We start from the raw sequence: 23623 nt of genomic DNA on the forward strand, positions 1-23623 counted from the left end.
AAATGTTAGATGTAATAGCAAATATCTTTCGCATGAACATACCCTTATACTGTCTCCAGCAACCGGATTGGTCAAAACGTATAAAGTGAAAGAAATAAAAGCCCAATTCACCAGATCTGAGGGCAGCTGCCGTCAGATTTTGGATCATGAATGTATTGGGTGAATGAGTTCAGAGCTAAATATGAGCCACCTGGAACTTGGTGCGTTTCCTGAAGCTCAGGGGACGGCAGGACGCGTGTTTACCTGGTCGATAAGGCCCTGAACCCAGAACCTAAACCCAGACATCCTAAAAGGAGACCCTGAACCCAGAACCCAGGGGCGTCACCATGCTGTTTTATTCAGGGCTAAAGCCCCAGATTTTATTTAATTAGCCCTGAATATAATTTTTGGGTAAAATGAATTAAATAAAAGTAAAAATATTCACAAATATTTATAAGTAGCCTAGTCTAGATAGTCCTTCTGGCAAGAGAATAAACAGTTTAAAAACATAACCTGTTCGCCACCTCAAGTGAATTAACCTCTCCTATCCCCAGTCAGATCCGTGTGTGTGTGTGTGTAGGTGTGTGTGTGTATGTGTGTGTGAGCTTGGCTGACCATCCCTTTCTCCTCCATGTCGTGGTTCATGGACTTCAGAGAGTCAAGGCCAAAGTTCCTTTCCCCAATTTCTTCTCAACCATGGCCGAGATATCCCCCACTACGAGTCTTAACTTGTTGTGGAAGTACCAGAGACATCAGACGCGGTCTTTATGATTCATAATATCATCCAAGGTGCACATTGCTTTTGGCCTTGATATTAGATATAATATTATATAAATACCCATGTATAATATTATTATTATTACATTATATAGAGATAGAGCTCCAGGAGTCCGCAAACGGAAACAATCCCCTCTCCTCCATGCTGTGGTTCACTCTGACAGCTCATTGGTCAATGGGCAGCAGCTCATTTGCATTAAAGCTACAGACACCAGAAACAGTGCATTCTGAAGGGACTGAAACAGAGGGGAATACTCGTAGGATAATTATTTTTTCCTAAAAGCTATTTAAGGCAAACAGCTTCAAAAACATGTTTTCTGGAAGTCAAATACTTTGTTTACTTTTGGGAAAACACCACAATATGTCTTGTTTAACATCAAGAAAACAGAGATATAATCTTTCTGCAGATCAAATAATAGAATGTATGAATCCTTATTCAGTTCCCCACCCAGCTAGCGTGTAGAACCAAGATGGCTGCTGGCCCAGGACTGATCTGACTGGTTTGGAGACAGTCTGCCTGGGTGACCTGATTGGCTACCTGGGTCACATGGTGTGCTGAGTGTTGGCTGTGGAAAGCCCCAGTAGATGTAGCCTGGGTTCCCGCCAGAGACCAGGAACACCACAACACCAACTGTACAAACTGCCACAACACCGGCCACCATCTTGTCTCCTGACGTCAAAAGAGTGTACTAAAGTGAGATCATCATTGTGTTGTGTACTAAAGTGAGATCATCATTGTGTTGTGTACTAAAGTGAGATCATCATTGTGTTGTATTGTGTACTAAAGTGAGATCATCATTGTGTTGTATTGTGTACTAAAGTGAGATCATCATTGTGTTGTGTACTAAAGTGAGATCATCGTTGTATTGTGTACTAAAGTGAGATCATCGTTGTATTGTGTACTAAAGTGAGATCATCGTTGTGTTGTATTGTGTACAAAAGTGAGATCATCGTTGTGTTGTATCGTGTACTAAAGTGAGATCATCGTTGTATTGTGTACTAAAGTGAGATCATTATTGTGTTGTATTGTGTACTAAAGTGAGATCATCATTGTGTTATGTAATAAAGTGAGATCATCATTGTGATGTATTGTGTACTAAAGTGAGATCATCATTGTGTTGTGTACTAAAGTGAGACATCATTGTGTTGTGTACTAAGGTGAGATCATAGCTGTGTTGTATTGTGTACTAAAGTGAGATCATCATTGTGTTGTGTACTAAGTTGAGATCATCGTTGTGTTGTATTGTGTACTAAAGTGAGATCATCATTGTGTTGTGTACTAAGGTGAGATCATCGTTGTGTTGTATTGTGTACTAAAGTGAGGTTATCATTGTGTTGTGTACTAAGGTGAGGTCATCGTTGTGTTGTGCACTAAAGTGAGGTTATCATTGTGTTGTGTTCCCTAGGTGGAGCAGGGTGAAGAGACAACACCGTCACCAGCGTCATGACACCTAAACTGCCAATACAATGGTGTCCAGTGAAGTAAGACCTGTAATGGTGTCGGGAGATTCCAGAGGTACGAGAGCCTCACCGTCCTCAGTGGCGTCCGTGTGTGTCTGTGTGTGTGTTCACTCTGAGTACTCTGTGTACTCTGAGTACTGTGTACGCTGAGTACTCTGTCCACTCTGAGTATTCTGTACTCAGATTGGACAGAGCTCAGAGCTCTCTGTCCATGCTTCATTAAGCTGATTATAATTTATCACTGAGTGAGGTCATGGATCAGCCGCCTATTCAGGGTTAGTCTGGGAGGATTTTGAACTGGGAGGGGAACTGTTCCATCGGGAAGAAGACTAAGATACTGTAGTCCACTATTATCCGTGATAGATCATAAATATGAATAACTTTGAATCCTATCAGTAGGTTGATCATTTTTAAGATTCCTGCTCTATAAGATGCAGCTATGGAGTCAGCTGTCAGGTTGAAGTTAAGAATTACTTTTTCTTCTTGTGCCTTCTTGCGGCCTTGGGTGACTTTAAAGGTACTTGGGACAGAATGAACTGTTGTTATATTTGCAGTCCGGTATTATGATTACATTATTCAGACAGAAATCTTGGTTAGTGGAGACATTTAAACGTCATCTCTTACCGGGTCTTGTTCTCGGAGGGTCTGCATCACAGATCTGTTTGTGATGTTATACCACACGAGGAAGTCCATATATGGTCCTGCCCTCCTTGAGAATGAGAGGGTCTATGAATCTGCGTCTAGGAGAGACCGCCCTGCCTCTTTTAGTTAACAGAGACAACAGCCCCCTGTGAGAGGAATACGCTGCTCATATAAAAGCAGAGTCTGGGAGGAGGATGAACTGGGAGGGGAACTGGTCCAACTGGTTGGACATCATTTCCTTGTTATGAGTCGGACGGTCGGTTTGTTGTGGCTCACTTCATCACAGCAGGAAGACGACTAAGGTACTGTAGTCCACTCTGATCCATCATAGATCATAAATATGAATAACTTTCAGTCTTATCAATAGGTTGATAGTTAGTTTCCTGTAAAACCACATGGTTAAAAACGCTAGTCAATGTATGGATGCATTGCCATTTGTCAAAATTACTATTGAATCATTTTTAAGATTCCTGCTCTTTGGAATGCTATGTGTTAGACTGTGGGCATTGGGGATCGAACCCAGAAACTTTCAGCCTTGAGTCAAGCGTCAGGTTGAGGTTAATATTGACTGTTTCGTCTGATTCAGAATTGGTTCTTAATCACAAGTATTGTTATTTATCGTATAGGTATTATTACATTATTTAGACAGGAAGACGGCCATCTTGGTTAGTGAAGGTGTTTAAACGTCATCTTGTACTGGGTCTTGTTCTATGTGGGCCTGCATAATTGTGCAGTAGTGTAGGCCTACTCTGAGAGCATGACTCGTATGAGAGGGATATGACCTTCAAGGTGAATTAACACTGCCGCGACCACCTCAACACTGAAGTCACTGGTGACGACTGGTTCGTGTTCTTCAGCTCAGCCAATCCCACTGACATCCTCTCACCAGCAGGTGGTGCTGCAGTGCAGCTTTTCGAAGATTTCAGAACAGACCTAGCAAAATGATCCACTTTACTACCGCTGGAGTTGAATGAATCACAGACTGCAGAAGAGTAGACCGTTCGTGACTCTTTTTCTTTTGTGTGTGTGTGTATGTGTGTGAACTCTGCATACTCTGTCCACTCTGAGTACTCTGTGCACTCTGAGTATTCTGTACAGAGCTCAGAGCTCTCTATCCATTCTTCATATTTAAAACAGTGATAACTATTCTTCACTGAACGAGGTCATGGAACAGCCGCCTATAAGAGGTTAGTCTGGGAGGAGTATGAACTGGGAGGGGAACTGGTCCAACTGGTTGGTTCACCATTTCCTTGTTATGAGTCGGATGGTTTGGTGTGGGTCACTTTATCACTGTAGGAAGAAGACTAAGATACTGTAGTCCACTCTTATCTGTGATAGATCATACATATGAATAACTTTGAACCTTATCAGTAGGTTGAACATTTTTAAGATTCCTGCTCTGTTGAATGATACATGTTAGACTGTGGGCTTTGGGGATCGAACCCAGAACCTTCCAGTCTGGAGCCAAGTGTTTGGTTGACGTTAATAATGACTTTTTCTTCTTGTGTGTCCTTGGGTGACTTTAAAGGTACTGAGGACAGAAAGTACAGCTGTTATATTTGTAGTGCGGTATTATTATAACATTATTTAGACAGGAAGACGGCCATCTTGCTTTGTGAAGGTGTTGAAAGGTCTTCTCTTACCGGGTCCTGTTCTCTGTGGGCCTGCCTCACAGATCTGGTTGTGATGTCACCACATGAGGAAGTCCCTGTATGGTCCTGCCTTCAGAGCGGTTTAACCCGCACAGGGAGCAGTTGGTATGATATCCACACGGTGAACTTGATCTTATCACACATTTTGTAGCCTTTTGAGACCTTCTGTGTTGAATGATGATACGTTATTAAAGAGTATATGAAAAACGTCTGGGATTGAGAAGGTCTATGAATTTGCGTCTATGAATCTGCGTCTATGAATCTGCGTCTGCATCTTGTCCAAAGTTAACAGAGACAATGGCCCCCTGTGAGCGGAATACACAGCTCATATAAAAGAGAGTAAACCAACGCTGAGTGCCAGTGGAAACAGTATGGAGTTGTGTTTGTGTCCAGGTCTCCAGTCTACTATGGATGAGGAGAGAGAGGAGGGGGGTCCTACCTCTAAGACCACTCTGTCTGGGGAACATGGCCGCCGGAGCAAAGCTAAGAGGTAAGAAGAAGATCTCTCTGTCTGTGACTGTTGTCCATCTCAGAGCTCAGCAGTGATACATCATGACTCCATCATTAGTCTGAGTAAAAGCTCTGTGTGTGTGTGTGTGTGTGTGTGTGTGTGTGTGTGTGTGTGTGTGTGTGTGTGTGTTGAAGCCCAGAGCAGAGAGCAGACTCCCCTGGACCCAGCTGTGTCTCCATGAAGAGTGACCGCTCTATGGGTACACGATTGAGCTTTAAAGATGGACGTCCCTCCAGAGAGGAGAGGTAGGGGTTTCAAACAGACGATGAAAACAGACCAGTCGGTTGTTATCAGACTCTAATGATACTGATGTCTATAAGTCTGGGGAAATATAATTATGTTTGTGTGTGTGTGTGTGTGTGTGTGTGTGTGTGTGTGTTTGTGTGTGTGTGTTCCCCACAGACACCAGGAGAGGTCAAAGGTTACCAGTGCTCAGTCTCTACAGCAGCATCAAACAGAGCTGATCAAGGTGTGTAAATGTCCACCAAGACGTTTGACTTCAGCTCTCCATGGACATTAGAAAGCATCTCTTGTCCAGCGGGACGTGGATCCAGGACAGATGCTTCTGATGTCTCAGTTAGTTCAGAGTAAAGTTCTCCTTGATGTTTGTTCTGTTCCAGAGAGCTGAGGAGAACGCACACGCTTTTCTAGACAAGGAGCTGAAGAAGCTCTGGAGCGTTCTCTTCTCAGATTACCCACAATGCTCAGAGGGTCAGAGAGTGGAGGAGGAGGAGGTGGATGGTAAGAAGGAGGAGCAGAGGAGGCGCGCCATAGAGGGAGTGGTGGACATCACAAAGCTCTGCCTGATGGAGATGAACCAGGAGGAACTGGCCGACACACTGGGGGGCGGTAAGAGGCTCTTATCTTGAAAACAGAGAAGAAATACACATTTTGATGAGCAGTAGGAGATTATTATTTGTTCTCTTCAGACTAAATTACATAGTGTGAGACTTATACATTTCATACTTCTATGTGGAGACAATCTTTCCTCTTTGAGTTTTTCCTCTTTCAATTTTTCCTTCTTTGTTAAATGGTTTGATCCAGTATGTGGGGTTGTTGTGGGGTATCAGGTTAAATGGTTTGATCCCGATATGTAGGGTAATGGTGGGGGTCTCAGGTTAAAGAATGTTAAACATCATCATTACCAGCACCAAATCCCCCGACCACATCACCCCCATTCTCGTCCAACTACACTGGCTCAGTGTCCAACACCGGATTGACCTTAAAACCCTTCTGCTCTCCGACAAAGCCCTCCACAACGTGGCCCCCACTTATCTCCCCGACCTCCTCCAGGAGGACAGGCCCTGCCGCTCCCTTCGTCATCCTCAGCTGGTCTTCACCGTCCGGACCTCCCACCTCAGCACCGTGGGTGCAAGGGCTCTCATCACCGTGGGTGCCAGGGCTCTCAGCGCCGTGGGTACTAGGGCTCTCAGCTGAACTGAAAGAGACACCCTGACAACATTGAAATCCCTCCTCAAAACACATGTGTTCCCACTGGCCTGCTCGCTGTTATGACCGCCTACCGTGGGTTCCCCTCATATCCCCGTTGTGCTGCTGTTCTTACCCCCTCCTACCTGGGTCTCCTCACTGTTCTTACCCCCTCCTACCTGGGTCTCCTCACTGTTCTTACCCACTCCTACCTGGGTCTCCTCACTGTTCTTACCCCCTCCTACCTGGGTCTCCTCACTGTTCTTACCCCCTCCTACCTGGGTCTCCTCACTGCTGTTCTTACCCCCTCCTACCTGGGTCTCCTCACTGTTCTTACCCCCTCCTACCTGGGTCTCCTCACTGTTCTTACCCCCTCCTACCTGGGTCTCCTCACTGTTCTTACCCCCTCCTACCTGGGTCTCCTCACTGTTCTTACTCCCTCCTACCTGGGTCTCCTCACTGTTCATACCCCCTCCTACCTGGGTCTCCTCACTGTTCTTACCCCCTCCTACCTGGGTCTCCTCACTGTTCTTACCCCCTCCTACCTGGGTCTCCTCACTGCTGTTCTTACCCCCTCCTACCTGGGTCTCCTCACTGTTCTTACCCCCTCCTACCTGGGTCTCCTCACTGTTCTTACCCCCTCCTACCTGGGTCTCCTCACTGTTCTTACCCCCTCCTACATGGGTCTCCTCACTGTTCTTACCCCCTCCTACTTGGGTCTTATGTCTTGTTTTGATCATGCTGTTGGCGATGCAGCTCCTGCTGTTCTTGACCCTAGATTGTTTTATGAATTGCAAGGGGACCTTGGGTGTCATGAAAGGTACCTTGAAATAAAATGTTATTAAATGTAATTATTATTATTATTATTATTAATAATATTAAACGTAAGCTGCAGATCAACAGCAGAATAACTCTGTGGAAGAGATGCAATACTATCTTGTTATATCAGCATGTCATTTTACACCAATTCACTATCATTATTATTATCATTAGACCAATCATATTGCTGTGGAAAAAACAAAGTCCTGAACATTTTGAATTTGTAACATGCAGTCTTTGTCACGACCAGCTTCTCCGACAACAAGTTATGAAGCCACATTAACGTTAAACATTATACTGGTGACCAACAGCAGAACAACTCAGTGGAAGTGATGAAACCCTGTCTTGTTGTATCAGCATAGCAAATCACTTTACACTGATTCACTATCATTATTACTATCATTAGAACAATCATATTGCTGCGGAAATAATGGTCCTTACCATTTTGAATCTGTTACATGCAGTCCTTCACAACCAGCTTTTCCGACCACCAAGTAATGAAGCCACTAAATATCATGAAGTTGGTAATTTAACAGGAAATATTGACCTGGTTCCACTGATCACCATCCACTAACTGATGTCATCTGTTGTTTTCTCATTTAGGATCTGATGCTGTAGATTGCAAGCATAAAATCAAGTCTCATTTGAAGAAGAAGTTCAGGTGTGTGTTTGAGGGAATCGCTAAAGCAGGAAAGCGAACAGATCTGAACGACTTCTACACAGAGATCTTCATCACAGAGAGAGGCAGTGGAGAGGTCAACAAGGAACATGAGGTCAGACTTATTGAAACAGCTTCCAGGAAACCAGCCAAGGAAGAAACACCAATCAGATGTGAAGACATCTTTAAACCCTTACCTGGAAACGATCAACCAATCAGGACAATAATGACAACTGGAGTGGCCGGCATTGGTAAAACCGTCTTAACACACAAGTTCATTCTGGACTGGGCTGAAGGGAAAACCAACCAGGACATACACTTCACATTTCTCCTCACTTTCAGAGAGCTGAATTTACTGAAAGGGAAAGAGTTTAGCTTGGTGGAACTTCTTCATCACCTCTTTAGTGAGACCAAAGAAGCAGGAATCTGCAGATTCGACCGGTTCCAAGTTGTCTTCATCTTGGATGGTCTGGATGAGTGTCGACTTCCTCTGGACTTCCAGAACAACCCGATATGGAATGATGTCACAATGTCCACCTCGGTGGACGTGCTGCTGACAAACCTCATCAGGGGCGACCTGCTTCCCTCTGCTCGCATTTGGATAACCACACGCCCTGCGGCAGCCAATCAGATCCCTGCTGAGTGTGTTGAAATGGTGACAGAGGTGAGGGGGTTCTCCGACCAACAGAAGGAGGAGTACTTCAGGAAGAGATTCCGAGAGGAGACGCTGGCCACCACAATCATCTCCCACGTCAAGAAATCAAGAAGCCTCCACATCATGTGTCACATCCCAGTCTTCTGTTGGATCACTGCTTCAGTTCTGGAAGACATTTTCAAAAAATCCCAGATCGAAGAGATGCCCAAGACCGTGACTCAGATGTACAGCCACTTCCTGAGGGTTCAGTCCATACAGGGGGACAGGAAGTACCATGGGAGGGCTGAAACAGATCCACACTGGAGTTCAGAGAGCAGGGAGATCATTGTTTCTCTTGGAAAACTTGCTTTTAACCAGCTGGAGAAAGGGAACCTGATCTTCTACGAGGCAGATATGGCAGAGTGTGACATCAATATCAGAGCAGCCTCAGTGTACTCAGGAGTGTTCACCCAGATCTTTAAAGAGGAGTGTGGGCTGTACCAGGACAAGGTGTTCTGCTTTGTCCATCTGAGCATCCAGGAGTTTCTGGCTGCCCTTTATGTCTTTCTGTCCTTCATCGATACTGGTGTCAATCTGCTCTCAGAAGAACCACCAACCTCCAGGAAAGATAAACTCCTCTTCTACCAGAGTGCTGTGGACAAGGCCTTACAGAGAGAGAACGGACACCTGGACTTGTTCCTCCGCTTCCTCCTGGGCCTCTCTCTGGAGACCAATCAGATTGTCCTACGCGGTCTGCTGGGACAGAAAAAAAGATCAGTGACCACTCAGATTAAAACAGGTCTGTTGCGACTGACAGCAAGCAGCTCAAAGACCAATAAGGGAACAGTGTCTTACATCAAGGAGAAGATAAAAGGAGACCTATCTCCAGAGAGAAGCATCAATCTGTTCCACTGTCTGAATGAGCTGAACGACTGTTCTCTAGTGAACGAGATCCAACAGTACCTGACATCAGGAAGTCTCTCCGGAGAATCTCTCTCCCCTGCTCAGTGGTCAGCTCTGGTCTTCATCTTACTGACATCAGAAGAGGAGCTGGACGTCTTTGACCTGAAAAAATACTCTGCTTCAGAAGATGGTCTTCTCAGGCTGCTGCCAGTGGTCAAAGCCTCCAAAATATCTCTGTAGGTTCACTAATAACATCTATTACAATACACACTACACAATATAAATACAACTGGAGTATAAGGTTAAAATAATATGAAAAAGATTTCTGTAGGTTCATTACAACATGTATTACTATTCTGCTCATAACAGAATAAACATACTAGTTATAATAATATACAAAACATCTCTGTAGGTGTCCTAGTAACGTGTAATGTATTATAGTATACATAAGAGAATATTCAGAAAAATAGAATATAGGAGTATTCATTTATACATCTAATTATTTAGTTTTTTTTGTTAAACTAATAACATTCCTTCATTATTGAATAACTTAAAGATGTATGTTATTTTAATCACAGTTCCTGACATGTTCTCTTTATTTTGGGTAAAGGCTGAAGGGCTGTCATCTGTCAGAGAGATGCTGTGAAGCTCTGGCCTCAGTTCTCAGCTCCAACTCCTCTAGTCTGAGAGAGCTGGACCTGAGTACCAATGATCTGCAGGATTCAGGAGTGAAGCTGCTCTCTGCTGGACTGGGGAGTCCACACTGTACACTGGAAACTCTCAGGTCCGTTTTACCCAATGGTCAAACAGTTACACCACAAGGTGCAATATCAGAAGACATTTAACAGATTTACCTCCATAAAAGTGCACACATAAAGTGAAGCAGCAAGCAACTGACATCCCTAAGCGCACAAATGCTTTCTTAGTTCTTGTGCTCGCAAAGTGTTTTCCTGATCGCTATGATATTTATTCTCCTCTAAACACAATATGCATAATATTGGAATAAAACTTCTAATTATACGCAAAACAATGCTTTAGATGAACTAATAACATGTATTACAATACATTGCATAATACTGCAACAAAAAGTAATATTAATAGAAAAAACGATTTCCAAACACAGCAAAACAATTTTAAATGGACTGCATTAATATAGCTCTTTTCTAACCTTTGGCCACCCAAAGCGCTTTACAATATTGCCTCACATTCACGCACACATTCACACACCGACCGCGGAGTCAGCCATGCAAGGCGACAGCCAGCTCGTCGGGAGCAGTTAGGGTCAGGTGCCTTGCTCAAGCACACCTCAACACTCAGCTAGGAGGAGAGGGGATTGAACCAACAACCTCCAGGTTACCAGCCAACCCGCTAGACCTCCTGAGCTACTGCCGCCTCTTCACAACAAATTTCATATAGTTATACATTTTACACCCAATATTGAATAACCACAATTTCTTCAATATGTAATAGGTTTACGATGTAAGTTATTTTAATCACACTTCCTAACCTGTTCTCTTTGTTTTGTGTGAAGGCTGAAGGGCTGTGATCTGTCAGAGAGATGCTGTGAAGCTCTGGCCTCAGTTCTCAGCTCCAACTCCTCTAGTCTGAGAGAGCTGGACCTGAGTACCAATAATCTGCAGGATTCAGGAGTGAAGCTGCTCTCTGCTGGACTGGGGAGTCCACACTGTACACTGGAAACCCTCAGGTCAGTTTTACCCAATGGTTAAACAGATACACCACAAGGTGCAATATCAGAAGACATTTAACAGATTTACATCCATAAAAGTGTGCACGTAAAGTGAAGCAGCACGAAACTGACATCCCCAAGCGCACAAATGCTGTCTAAAGGTACGGCCACACTGAACGCTTCATGCTCGTTAAAGGCGTAGAAAATCCGCATTTTTGCATTGGGAACAATTGGTTTTTGGGGCGTAGATGCGTTGCACGCGCTAAAAGTAGCGCTTTAGGCGTGTTAGACGCGTTTTACGCACCTAAATAACGCGCCCAGCGCACCTACGTGCCCAACGCACCTATGTGCGGAGTTCAAAAAATTGAACCTTTTTACGCGCCTACGCGTGACGCTTAGCCGCGATAGCCAATCAGCGTTGAGCTTGACCCGACGTCACTGGCAGAGTGACGGAGGACAGGCGCTCCGCAGCTGATATGGAGCGCCTGTAGTTGGTGTCCTGACGGGAGATCCTGGCACCAACCCGGGCTAGCAGGTCATCGAACATGGCCCCAGTCAACCCAAAATACCGCTGGAACCGGCCGTCATCCAGGCGGAGTTCCTGGAGGAGGTGGTGAAACTCACCTAGCTGTGAGCGCCTACGGAAGATGTCATGCACCCAAACACGACGGCGTTTGGGTTTCCTACTCTCCTCGAACTCCCACAACAAATACAGCGCAGCGATGGTGGTGATCTCAGCCATGTTTGTGGAGCAAATGAAAAGTAGCGGGGTAAAATAACTTTTGGGCCGGCTCATCTAGCTCCGTAGGCGCGTTGAACCATTTTTGTGACGCAATGATGAAGCGGCAGGTTAGGCCTAATCAAACTCGCGTAACGCGTTCAGTGTGGCCGTACCTTTAGTTCTCGTGCTCGCAAGGTGTTTTCCTGATCGCTATGATGTTTATTCTCCTCCCAACACACGATACATAATATTGGAATAAAACTTCTAATTATCTATAAAACATCGCTTTAGATTAACTGATAACATTACAATACATAATATACATAATACAACAACAAAAAGTAATATTAATATACAAAACGACTTTTTAAACACTGCAAAACAACTATCTTATTGTTATACATTTTACACCTAATTTGAATAACCACAATTTCTTCATTATGTAATAAGTTGAAGATGTATTTTATTTTAATCACAGTTCCTAACCTGTTCTCTTTATTTTGTGTGAAGGCTGAAGGGCTGTGATCTGTCAGAGAGATGCTGTGAAGCTCTGGCCTCAGTTCTCAGCTCCAACTCCTCTAGTCTGAGAGAGCTGGACCTGAGTACCAATGATCTGCAGGATTCAGGAGTGAAGCTGCTCTCTGCTGGACTGGGGAGTCCACACTGTACACTGGAAACTCTCAGGTCCGTTCTACCCAATTGTCAAACAGTTACACCACAAGGTTCAATATCAGAAGAAATTTAACAGATTTACAACCATAAAAGTGTGCACGTAAAGTGAAGCAGCACGCAACTGACATCCCCAAGCGCACAAATGATGTCTTAGTTCTCGTGCTCGCAAAGTGTTTTCCTGATCGCTATGATGTTTATTGTCCTCACAACACGACATAGATAATATAGGAATAAAACTTCTAATTACATACAAAATATCGCTTTAGATTAACTGATAACATGTATTACAATACAATGCATAATATACATAATATTGTAACCAAAAGTAATATTAATATACAAAACGACTTTTTAAACACTGCAAAACAACTATCTTATTGTTATACATTTTACACCTAATTTGAATAACCACAATTTCTTCATTATGTAATAAGTTGAAGATGTATTTTATTTTAATCACAGTTCCTAACCTGTTCTCTTTATTTTGTGTGAAGGCTGAAGGGCTGTGATCTGTCAGAGAGATGCTGTGAAGCTCTGGCCTCAGTTCTCAGATCCAACTCCTCTAGTCTGAGAGAGCTGAACCTGAGTACCAATGATCTGCAGGATTCAGGAGTGAAGCTGCTCTCTGCTGGACTGGGGAGTCCACACTGTACACTGGAAACTCTCAGGTCAGTTTTCAGCCTCTTCAAACTGGGTCTTGGGGTTGTTTAATATGTAAGGGATGGTCCACGACTAGTTGGACCGTTATCGAAAAGAACACACAAGACGGTATGCATGTTATATGTTATGTAGCTCTGGCCAGCTGATGTGAGGGTTAGGGGTTGACCTGTTGACTACTAGTATGTTATGTTTGTTATATGTTACGTAGCTCTGGCCAGCTGATGTGAGGGTTTGGGGTTGACCTGTTAACTACTCGTATGTTATGTTTGTTATATGTTATGTAAGTCTGGACCGCTGATGTGAGGGTTAGGGGTTGACCTGTTAACTACTAGTATGTTATGTATGTTATATGTTATGTAGCTCTGGCCAGCTGATGTGAGGGTTAGGGGTTGACCTGTTAACTACTAGTATGTTATGTATGTTATATGTTATGTAACTCTGGTCAGCAGATGTGAGCTGAGGAGTTGTCATTAGTGTAGACATGGGGATGAGGCTTTAGCTGTGCTGTGATCTAAATATAATGTACACCTCACCATAGAACATCACTGGCCGTGGTAAAGTGAATCATATTGAACATTAAAGATGGACTTTATTAACTTCACATTAGTTTGGTGTAGTGCTGCTCATGTCCGATGCCTTTCTGTTGCTCTTTTGCCTGCTGACAAAACTCTCCCTGGTTCTACACAATGTTAGAACCTGTGAAGAAACGGTCTCAGCGTACCAAACACAGCGGACTTCTCCTGACTGTAACCAAACAATATCTCATTGAGTTGTAGCTATTGAGAAAGGAGCATTTGTTTATGATCATGTTTCACACCCAAGTGAAGGAAGTTCTGATGTCTGTGATGATGTCATCTCCCCACTTCCTCTTCCTGTTCTCCTTGTCCTCCAAATGGAATGAATACACTTTATAAATGTGGTAACTTTAGTATGAACTGCTCTCAACCAGAATAAATATAATAAAGTGTGTGTGTGTGTGTGTGTGTGTGTGTGTGTGTGTGTGTGTGTGTGTGTGTGTGTGTGTGTGTGTGTGTGTGTGTGTGTGTGTGTGTAGCTTGTCTGGCTGCCTGGTCACACAGGAAGGCTGTGCTTCTCTGGCCTCAGCTCTGAGCTCCAACCCCTCCCATCTGAGAGAGCTGGACCTGAGCTACAATCACCCAGGAGACTCTGGAGCTGCGCTGCTCTCTGCTGGACTGGAGGATCCACGCTGGAGACTGGACACTCTCAGGTATGGAGAGGACAGCTCACCACTCAGGGACAAAGTCTCCTACGAGGATTCAAGCCGCTGCTAGATGAAGTGGTTTGAAGAGGCAGCTGTAACTCACGTTGTGTACAACGTTATGAGACGGCCGATGATGAAGGTGAATGTTTCAACATGCTGCTCTCACTTCGTTTCCCCCCCAGTGTGGAGCACGGTGGAGTGTGGAGGCTGAAACCAGCTCTAAAGAAGTGTAAGTGTCTGTTTGATTCATCACATCACACACTCACTACTGAGATGGAAAGTCCATCCACACAGCAGGAAGTGAGATCAGATCCTACTGGGAATGAGGATGATGGCTGACATCATGTATCTTCCATATATTAATACTGTCCAATCATCATGAAGATAACATCTGGGCTCGGGGGGGGGGGGGGGGGGGGAGATGGGGCTGAGGGTCCACACACACACACACACACACACACACACACACAAAGGGTGCTGAGGGGAGGGTCTGGGCTCGGGGGGGGGGGGGGGGGGGGTGAAGGTGGAGTCTGAAGCAATAGCGTTACTATAACATCACATGACCCCACCCCCCCTCACATGTCATGTTCAGGAGAACAGTGCCAGTGATGATGATGAGGATGAAGAAGGGTTCAGCAGCTCATCATGTCTGGTTCTCCCTCAGATGCCTGTGAACTCACCCTGGACCCCAACACGGCCCACAGACGACTCTCTCTGTCTGAGGACAACAGGAAGGTGACGTGGGTTGGAGAGGACCGGTCGTATCCGGATCACCCAGAGAGATTTGACTACTGGGAGCAGGTGTTGGGTAGAGAGGCTCTGACTGGCCGCTGTTACTGGGAGGTAGAGTGGGAAGGAGATGTTGATATAGGAGTGACATACAGAGGAATCACAAGGAGAGGAGTGGGTGGTGACAGCAGGCTTGGAGGGAACAACAAGTCCTGGAGTCTTGATTGTTCTGATGGTCGTTACTCTGCCTGGTACAACGATAGGAGAACAGCCCTCCCTCCCCCCCCCGCTGGCTCCACCAGAGTAGCAGTGTATCTGGACCGGCCTGCTGGCTCTCTGTCCTTCTACAGAGTGTCCCCAGGTGGAGGAGGGTCCTCAGACACACTGACACACCTCCACACCTTCTGGTCCTCCTTCACCCAGGAGGACCTCCTCCCTGGGGTCGGGGTATGGGGGCGGGGGTCCTCAGCGTCTCTCTGTCGGTTGTAGACACACGCACGCACGCACGCACACACACACACACACACACACGAAGGGTGCTGGGTAGGGTCCTCAGGGGTCGGCGGGGCCTCAGTGTCTCTGAGTGGGAGTTGGGGGGGGCTAAGGGGGAGGGGGGGTGAGGGTGAGACACACACACACACACACACACACACACACACACAGTGGGGTTCTGAGGGTCCCTGTGTTCTGGGTTAGGGGCCTCAGTGTCTCTGTGTCAGTTATAGTCTCTCTCTCTCTCTCTCTCTCTCAACACTCATATATTAACACACACGCGTGCACATACATAACACTTAATGCAGTACATGTATGTATGCATTACATAATGCATACATGACACAACCATGCGCCCACACACACACACACATGAAGGGTGCGTGAGGGGGGCTTGGGGAGGGGGGGGGAGGGTGAGACACCCGATTACCAACTGGTCTCGCTCACTTCTCTCCTGTTGAAACTCAACTGGCAGAACCCTTGAGTCATGTGTGAGAGCATAGAAGAGGCCTCAGGTGAGCTCTGCTGTGTTGGAGATGAGCTGCTCTGGCCTGATCAGGATGGAGGTGGGATACAGACTGATTTACATGTGTGGGATGGCTCAGCGGGTTGGGTGGCTCTATGTTTTCTCAGATAGTCCAAATGGCTCTGCCGTTTGTCCTTTCCGTTATTATGCTCTATGTGGTCATCGAGTTATCTCCCTGTGTGTTTCACCGGATGACCGACCCCCCAACCGACCCCCCCGGGGACTGACCCGATCTTGTTGCCCCCCCTCAGGGTAGCTGTGTTAGAGAGCCCACCCCGTCCCAAGGTCTGGTGCCCCAAACTCCCCAACGTTTCTAAGGCTGAGCCTTCCTCTGGGCCCTTTAATGTTGTTAGACTAACAGAACCACTTTTCTGCTGGGGACAGAGAGAGCTGTCAGAGAAAGGTGGAGCTTCACCGCCCAGCAGAGGGAGGTGTCTGGACAGTCCATTTCCTTTATTTTACAATTTAAAATCTGTTTTGGTTTAATCATGAGTAACCTAATGAGTTTTTTATTTTTTAATTAGCCTACACCTGGTTTACTTGTGGTTGATGAGTATACTTTTTTATGTTTGCTATTGCCTTTTATGCTTCATTTTGATCATTTAGATAATTGTTAATTTCTTACCAGTAGATCCACTGAATTTTCATTTTAAAGGGTGATCTTTAAACTACGTTTAATATGATGGAGAGGGAGGAATGTAGAATGTTGGTGTATTTTAATGCCTCTCTGTGTTCACATCTCTTAGTCTAGGACCAGGCCAGTGCCTCTCCTACTGTACGAGGTGTTATTTCCAACATTCCATTCCATCATTTGTGATGTCCCAACAAGGACGAACCAACCCGGTCGTCTGGGACATAGCCAGGGCCGCCATATACCTTATCAAGGGAGACACTGTTATTTTGTTATTCACGCTTTCTTTCCTATAATACTGGCCTCAAACCTTTGGTTCGGTGAGAAGAGGGATCGAGAGCCAAGGAGCACGTCTGGAGACTGTTCCTCTCCTCCTACACTGAGACTATCCCACCTAAATCTGTACCTGTGCTGTATTACATCCTCCAATAAACCTGCTATTCAACCCTCTGACCCAACCTAGCAAGTTGATTTGATTTCCACTTCAAGAATTACTACTACGAGGGAGAAATACACAACGCAGTCTTTACAGTTTAGAAATGAGCAGAAATCGAACACATATAGATCTGTTTCACCTTCACCTCATTTATAATCTTTCTATTTTTTTTGGCCTAAGTGAAGCTTTTTTTGCAGTCAGTTCAGCTGAACATTTAACTGTATTACAGTAACAAACAAGTTACATTTTTGAACTTGTGCACTGATTTAATCATTAAATCCCCTGAAAAAACATTCTCTTACTGTAGTGTTTTTCATTTTACTTATCAGTGCAATTACTGTACTGTGAGTCTTGCCAAAATTGGTAACATTGGTGTATTTTCAGAACTCCAACAATGTTGCAGTATCAACTATAGGTGTACAGCATGACTGTGGGATTGTGAGTTTAGCCCATTGAAGCTCATTGGATAGACAAATATGCATTGTATCCTATCGAGATACAATTGTGTCAATGCAATATTGATGTGATATATTCACAGTATTGTATTAAAATATGGCAAGAATATTTATACTGTATGTACCACATAATTGCAACTTTAAAAAAGACGTTTTTTCTAAACAATTGTATACATTTGAATATGTAACATGGCCTCATAAAGTCAAAACAAAGGTAAACAGTATTTTGATGGAAGTGTTTTAAATGTATCACACAAGTGTTTAATTGATGCTCTCTAATAGATATTCATATGATCATTGTGTTTCTCGTTTTGGTGGAAAAAAATCTGTTTTGAGATGAGAAAACGTGGTATTGAGTGCTGTGGTTCATTTTGAAAGAGATTTGTGGAGTTTTGACAAAATGGTAAACTCTTTTCAGATTTGTCCTTAGCGTTTTGAGAAATTGAGCTATAGTTTCAGAAAACGTGTTTAAACAATTGAGAAAAACTGTCAGAAAAGCTTCCTGCTTGTTCAGAACACAGCTGATAGACTCCTAGAGCCCTATTTTAGCGGTTTGAAACGCAAGTGAGAAGCGCAAAACGGAAGTAGCTTTGTGGGCGGGGCTCTGCCTCTGTTGCTATTATAATGGTGGATACATTAGTCTTGCGCCCGACGCAAATCTAAAAAGAGTTGCCTTGAAGTAGCCTAATTTCCCGTAGGTGTGGTTTGGGCGTAACGTGCAATAAACCAATGAGAGCGCCGTCTCCCATCCCCTTTAAGAGCCATGAGCACATTTGAACCTGGTGAGTTGATATTTTCTATTTCCCCTCTACCTGCTCTGACCCGGTCTCTCTCTCTCTCTCTCTCTCTCTCTCTCTCTCTCTCTCTCTCTCTCTCTCTCTCTCTCTTATCCTCCCAGCTGGAGCAGGATGAATGGGGGCCCTGACTTTGGCCCTGCCTCCTTCGTCCCCTCCTGGGGCACCATGGTAACGGGGGCGTGTCACTTCCTGTTCACCTTCAACGTAAACCAATCAGCACCAAGGAGCAGGAGGACTGCACCGGGCTGGACCTCAGGGAGCTGGGGAGACCCCCCAGGACCAGGACCAGATACAGGGGGGTTAGATAGTCTTCATCTGGGGGGGGGGGGAGGTACCAGGACCAGATACAGGGGGGTTAGATAGTCTTCATCTGGGGGGGGGGAGGTACCAGGACCAGATACAGGGGGGTTAGATAGTCTTCATCTGGGGGAGGGGAGGTACCAGGACCAGATACAGGGGGGTTAGATAGTCTTCATCTGGGGGGAGGTACCAGGACCAGATACAGGGGGGTTAGATAGTCTTCATCTGGGGGGAGGTACCAGGACCAGATACAGGGGGGTTAGATAGTCTTCATCTGGGGGGGGGAGGTACCAGGACCAGATACAGGGGGGTTAGATAGTCTTCATCTGGGGGGAGGTACCAGGACCAGATACAGGGGGGTTAGATAGTCTTCATCTGGGGGGGGGGGGTACCAGGACCAGATACAGGGGGGTTAGATAGTCTTCATCTGGGGGGAGGTACCAGGACCAGATACAGGGGGGTTAGATAGTCTTCATCTGGGGGGGAGGTACCAGGACCAGATACAGGGGGGTTAGATAGTCTTCATCTGGGGGGGGGAGGTACCAGGACCAGATACAGGGGGGTTAGATAGTCTTCATCTGGGGGGGGGGAGGTACCAGGACCAGATACAGGGGGGTTAGATAGTCTTCATCTGGGGGGGAGGTACCAGGACCAGATACAGGGGGGTTAGATAGTCTTCATCTGGGGGGGGGAGGTACCAGGACCAGATACAGGGGGGTTAGATAGTCTTCATCTGGGGGGAGGTACCAGGACCAGATACAGGGGGGTTAGATAGTCTTCATCTGGGGGGGGGAGGTACCAGGACCAGATACAGGGGGGTTAGATAGTCTTCATCTGGGGGAGGGGAGGTACCAGGACCAGATACAGGGGGGTTAGATAGTCTTCATCTGGGGGGGGGGAGGTACCAGGACCAGATACAGGGGGGTTAGATAGTCTTCATCTGGGGGGGGGGGAGGTACCAGGACCAGATACAGGGGGGTTAGATAGTCTTCATCTGGGGGTTAGGGCCCCCTTGGGGTCCGCCCCGGGGCGTGTGTGCGGTGGGAGCCCCCCTGACCCCCCCCAGAAGGTGCAGGCTCTGGGCTGGTACCTGGAGGAGCCCCAGCTGGCCCAGGTCTCCACCAACCTGCTGGACTACCAGGTCACAGCCCTCCACCCCGTCTACGAGGCCGTCTGCGGCCGCGCTCAGGTCAGGGCTCCTCCTGGGGCTGTGCTGCCATGTTCCAGTACTGGGAGTACTGCACAGCGTCACTGCATTGTGTAGTCCAGTGTTGTGTACTGGACGGCCTCACCTTAGCAAGCCAACTGAAACCACTGTAGATAGAAAACGTATTCTTTCCTCTTCATGTTCCCCTTCCTGTCTTCCTCCCAATTTACTTCCTGTCTTCCTCCCAATGTACTTCCTGTCCTTCTCCCCATGTACTTCCTGTCCTCCTCCCCATGCACTTCCTGTCCTCCTCCCACCCCAGAGGGAGACCACGCCCACCTCAGAGAGGAGGCCAAGCCCACCTCAGAGGAAGGCCCCGCCCATCTTTGAGCTGCTGGGCCATCGGAGGTCACAGACTTTTGGTCGACCAATCATGTTGCCGGGGGCGGGATCTGTATGAGTGGCATGGAACTGGAAACCAGCGGAGAGGCAGAACCAGTCCCAGTATGAGAGCACTTAACCAACCCTACTGAATGACTCTATGGAGACCCTGACCTGATGACTAGTGGCTAACTAGCTGTGGCTAACTGGCTGTGGCTAACTGGCTGTGGCTAACTAGCAGTTGCTAACTGGCTGTGGCTAACTAGCTGTCTCTCTCTGCAGGTCATCAGTAAACAAGGACTGGACTCTCTGGGACTGTCCAACCCCAAGGAGAGAGTCATTGAGTAGGTTATAGTGCGCACACACACACACTCACCACACACACACACGCACATAGACACACACACACACTCACATAGACACACACACATACACAGTGTGGCATCCCGCCCCTTAAACCTCGGCCCGGGCGGGTCCGAGAATCAGTGGTGGACGGGGTATACCGCCGCCACCTACCAACCGGTGGCAGAGAGCACCACGTCTCTCCCCCCGATCAGCGAGATGGGGAACACCTGGCCGCAGGGAGGAGAAAGCACCGGAGCCATCTTAAAAAGGACCACAGAGCAGGAGACGGGAGAAGAGCGACACAAAGGGATTACTCGACACGCCCGCGGACTAGAGGCTCACGGAGACCCTAGATCGAGTACCTGTATTTCTGATTCTTGTTGAATAAATGCAGAGTGCGGCTTAACCCTTGTTCAACGTGTGATTCGTACCTGAAACCTGGCACATTGGGAAGCGGGCTACCACATGTGGTGGAGAATGCAGGCAGTCTGAAGGACCCCACTACACCACCAGTCCGGCATGCAGAACCCGGACAGAACCGCGGCGACGGCCGCCCAGCAACAGCAGTGGGAGACCTCGGAGAGCATTGCCCTGCTCCGCGAGGCAGTACTGCGGCTCACCCAGCACGCCGTCCGCGCCGCTCCGACCGCTGCCCCTGCCAGCCGGCTCACCAAGCTGGGGCCCGACAACGACGTGGAGGCGTACCTGGAGGTCTTTGAGCGGACCGCCCAGAGGGAAAGCTGGCCAGAGGAGCAGTGGGCCCATATTGTGGCCCCCGTTCCTCACCGGGCCCGGCCAGCAGGCGAGCCAGGACCTACCGGCGGAGACTGCCGGACAGTACCCGGCCCTCAAACAGGGGATCCTGGCGTACTACGGTCACAACCTCGCGGCTCGCATGCAACGCGTCCATGACTGGCGATTCGACGTCCGGGGCGCCGTACGGACGCAGATCGCCCAGCACAGTCGACTGGTGAAGCGGTGGCTGGCAACAGGAGAAGGACCCAGTCCTATCGACAGGCTGATAATAGACAACACCCTTCATCGGCTCCCGCCGGACGCCTGACGGGTGCTGGCACACCACCATCCCGACACAGTGGATGACCTGGTCCGACAGCTGGAGAACTGGCAGGTGGCCCAGCACCTGAGCGCCAGAACCGGAACACCCCACGACTCGTCAAGACCCGCCGAGATCAATGGGGACACACGACCGGGGCCCCGGCACCCTCCCCCGACCCGCCGAGCGGGATGCAGGAGAGTCGCGAGGGGAGGCGCTGCTACGAGTGCGGCCAGCCCAGCCATCTCGCCCGCTACTGCCTGGGAGACCAAGACACGTCGATGCCGTCGGCCTACGCGGACAAGGGGACGGGCCGACCCTAGTGCCTGGTGCCCGGTTCAACAAGACCCTGAAGCAGATGTTCAAAAAGGCCATGGACCTGGATGGTAAGAACTGGGACCAGCTGTTACCACACATATTGTTTGCTGTAAGGGAGGTCCCCCAGGCGTCCACCAGATTCTCCCCCGTCGAGCTGCTGTACGGACGAAGGCCCCGCGGCATCCTGGAGATAGCCAAGGAGGCATTAGAGAGCCAGCCATCCCCCCACCGCACCACCCTGGACCATGTGGAACAGGTGACGGACCGCATGGCCCAGGTGTGGCCCATCGTCCAGGTACACCTCCGGCAATCCCAGCAGGCCCAGGCGAGGGTCTACAACCGGGGAGCCCAGCTGCGAACCTTCCAGCCTGGGGACCTGGTCCTGGTCCTGGTCCCCACGGCGGAATGTAGGTTCCTTGCGAAGTGGCAGGGACCCCATGAGGTGGTTCAACGTGTGGGGGAGGTAAACTACCGGGTTAGACAACCAGGGAGGCGAAAGCCTACCCAAATATACCACATTAACATTTTGAAGCAGTGGAGGGGGGGGGGGTGGACCCCTGACCCTGCTCCCCTGGCGCTGGCGGCCCGACGCGAGATCCCGGAGGTACCGGTGGGAGAGGACCTCAGCCCGGCCCAGAAGCAAGACCTCGACGAGGTCGTCATGCAGCACCGGGACGTGTTTTCCGAGCTGCCATGGAGGACCACGATCGCCCACCATGATATCCGGACGGCGCCGGGAGTGAAGGTGAGAGTCCACCCCTATAGGATCCCGGAGGCCCGGAGGGAGGCCATACAGGCCGAGGTACGCCGGATGCTGCAGCTCGGGGTCATCGAGGAGTCGCGCAGTGCCTGGTCCAGCCCGGTAGTCCTCGTACCAAAACCAGATGGGACCTATAACTTCTGTAATGACTTCCGGAGGCTGAACGAGGCGTCCGAGTTCAATGCCTACCCCATGCCCCACGTCGACGAGCTAATCGAACGCCTTGGTCCGGCCCGTTATCTCACGACCCTGGACCTGACCAAGGGATATTGGCAGGTACCGTTGACCAGGGCGGCCCGGGAGAAGACGGCGTTCTCAACTCCAGGGGGCTTGTACCAGTACACCGTCCTCCCCTTCGGAGTACATGGCGCTCCGGCCACCTTCCAGCGCATGATGGACCAGCAGGAATGACATGGGGAAACAGCTCGAAACCCCAATGGACTAGAGGCTCTCGGAGACCCTAGATCGAGTACATGTGTTCTCCGTCTTGCTAATAAACGCTGTGTGTGGCTTAAACCCTGACTTCGCAGTGAGATCTATCCTTGACCACGACACAACAGGGAGCGGGTACCGGACACACACACACACACACACACACACACACACACACACACACACACACACACACACACACACACACACACACACACACACACACACACACACACACACACACACAGACCACAGATAACAAGACTCAGGGTGTAGCGTCCTGTAGCTCTACGTATCTGGAGATGCAGCGGTGCAAGGGAGGAAATGACGATCGGTGTGATCTATTCCAGTTTCCCCCAACAGAGCCATACAGCTGAACACAAACATGTTGCCC

General features: G+C 47.9%; 2 protein-coding genes across 9 annotated transcripts; both read left to right on the forward strand.

Annotated features, from left to right (window-relative positions):
* The first annotated feature begins 1303 nt into the window (after positions 1-1303).
* Positions 1304-18776, forward strand: LOC307085313 (NLR family CARD domain-containing protein 3-like). 7 transcript variants are annotated; one of them, XM_079750071.1, is made up of 16 exons: positions 1306-1450; positions 2163-2272; positions 4905-5001; positions 5157-5267; positions 5425-5491; positions 5643-5871; positions 6316-6435; positions 7873-9700; positions 10075-10248; positions 10996-11169; positions 12383-12556; positions 13039-13212; positions 14259-14432; positions 14609-14655; positions 15091-15161; positions 18594-18776. In XM_079750071.1, exons 2-16 carry the CDS (start codon positions 2224-2226, stop codon positions 18618-18620), a joined length of 3516 nt encoding a protein of 1171 aa, XP_079606197.1. In that variant the 5' UTR covers positions 1306-1450; positions 2163-2223; the 3' UTR covers positions 18621-18776. The 7 variants fall into 7 exon arrangements, with proteins under 7 accessions (XP_079606192.1, XP_079606193.1, XP_079606197.1 ...); XM_079750066.1 differs by lacking the exon at positions 18594-18776 and having other exon boundaries at positions 1304-1450; positions 15091-17257; XM_079750067.1 differs by lacking the exon at positions 18594-18776 and having other exon boundaries at positions 1305-1450; positions 6316-6411; positions 15091-17257.
* An 897-nt stretch (positions 18777-19673) lies between these two features.
* Positions 19674-23261, forward strand: LOC307085315 (uncharacterized protein). Of its 2 annotated transcripts, none has more exons than XM_079750074.1 (3): positions 19674-19693; positions 19748-20443; positions 20603-23261. In XM_079750074.1, the coding sequence occupies exon 3, from the start codon at positions 21859-21861 to the stop codon at positions 23206-23208; it is 1350 nt and encodes a 449-aa protein (XP_079606200.1). In that variant the 5' UTR covers positions 19674-19693; positions 19748-20443; positions 20603-21858; the 3' UTR covers positions 23209-23261. The 2 variants fall into 2 exon arrangements, with proteins under 2 accessions (XP_079606200.1, XP_079606201.1); XM_079750075.1 differs by having other exon boundaries at positions 19748-19981; positions 20262-23261.
* The last annotated feature ends 362 nt before the right edge of the window (positions 23262-23623 follow it).

This window comes from Pollachius pollachius (genome assembly GCF_949987615.1).
Source record: "Pollachius pollachius genome assembly, chromosome: 13".
NCBI lineage: Eukaryota > Metazoa > Chordata > Actinopteri > Gadiformes > Gadidae > Pollachius > Pollachius pollachius.

What these genes read in the sequence shown, in the direction of transcription:
- LOC307085313 (XM_079750066.1), top strand. Translation starts at nt 2,224, where the DNA reads ATGGTGTCCAGTGAAGTAAGACCTGTAATGGTGTCGGGAGATTCCAGA. An exon ending in CGTCCCTCCAGAGAGGAGAG is followed by an intron (nt 5,268 to 5,424) that starts GTAGGGGTTTCA and finishes TGTTCCCCACAG; the next exon opens with ACACCAGGAGAGGTCAAAGG. An exon ending in GTGCCAGGGCTCTCAGCGCC is followed by an intron (nt 6,436 to 7,872) that starts GTGGGTACTAGG and finishes TTTCTCATTTAG; the next exon opens with GATCTGATGCTGTAGATTGC.
- LOC307085315 (XM_079750074.1), top strand. Translation starts at nt 21,859, where the DNA reads ATGGGGACACACGACCGGGGCCCCGGCACCCTCCCCCGACCCGCCGAG.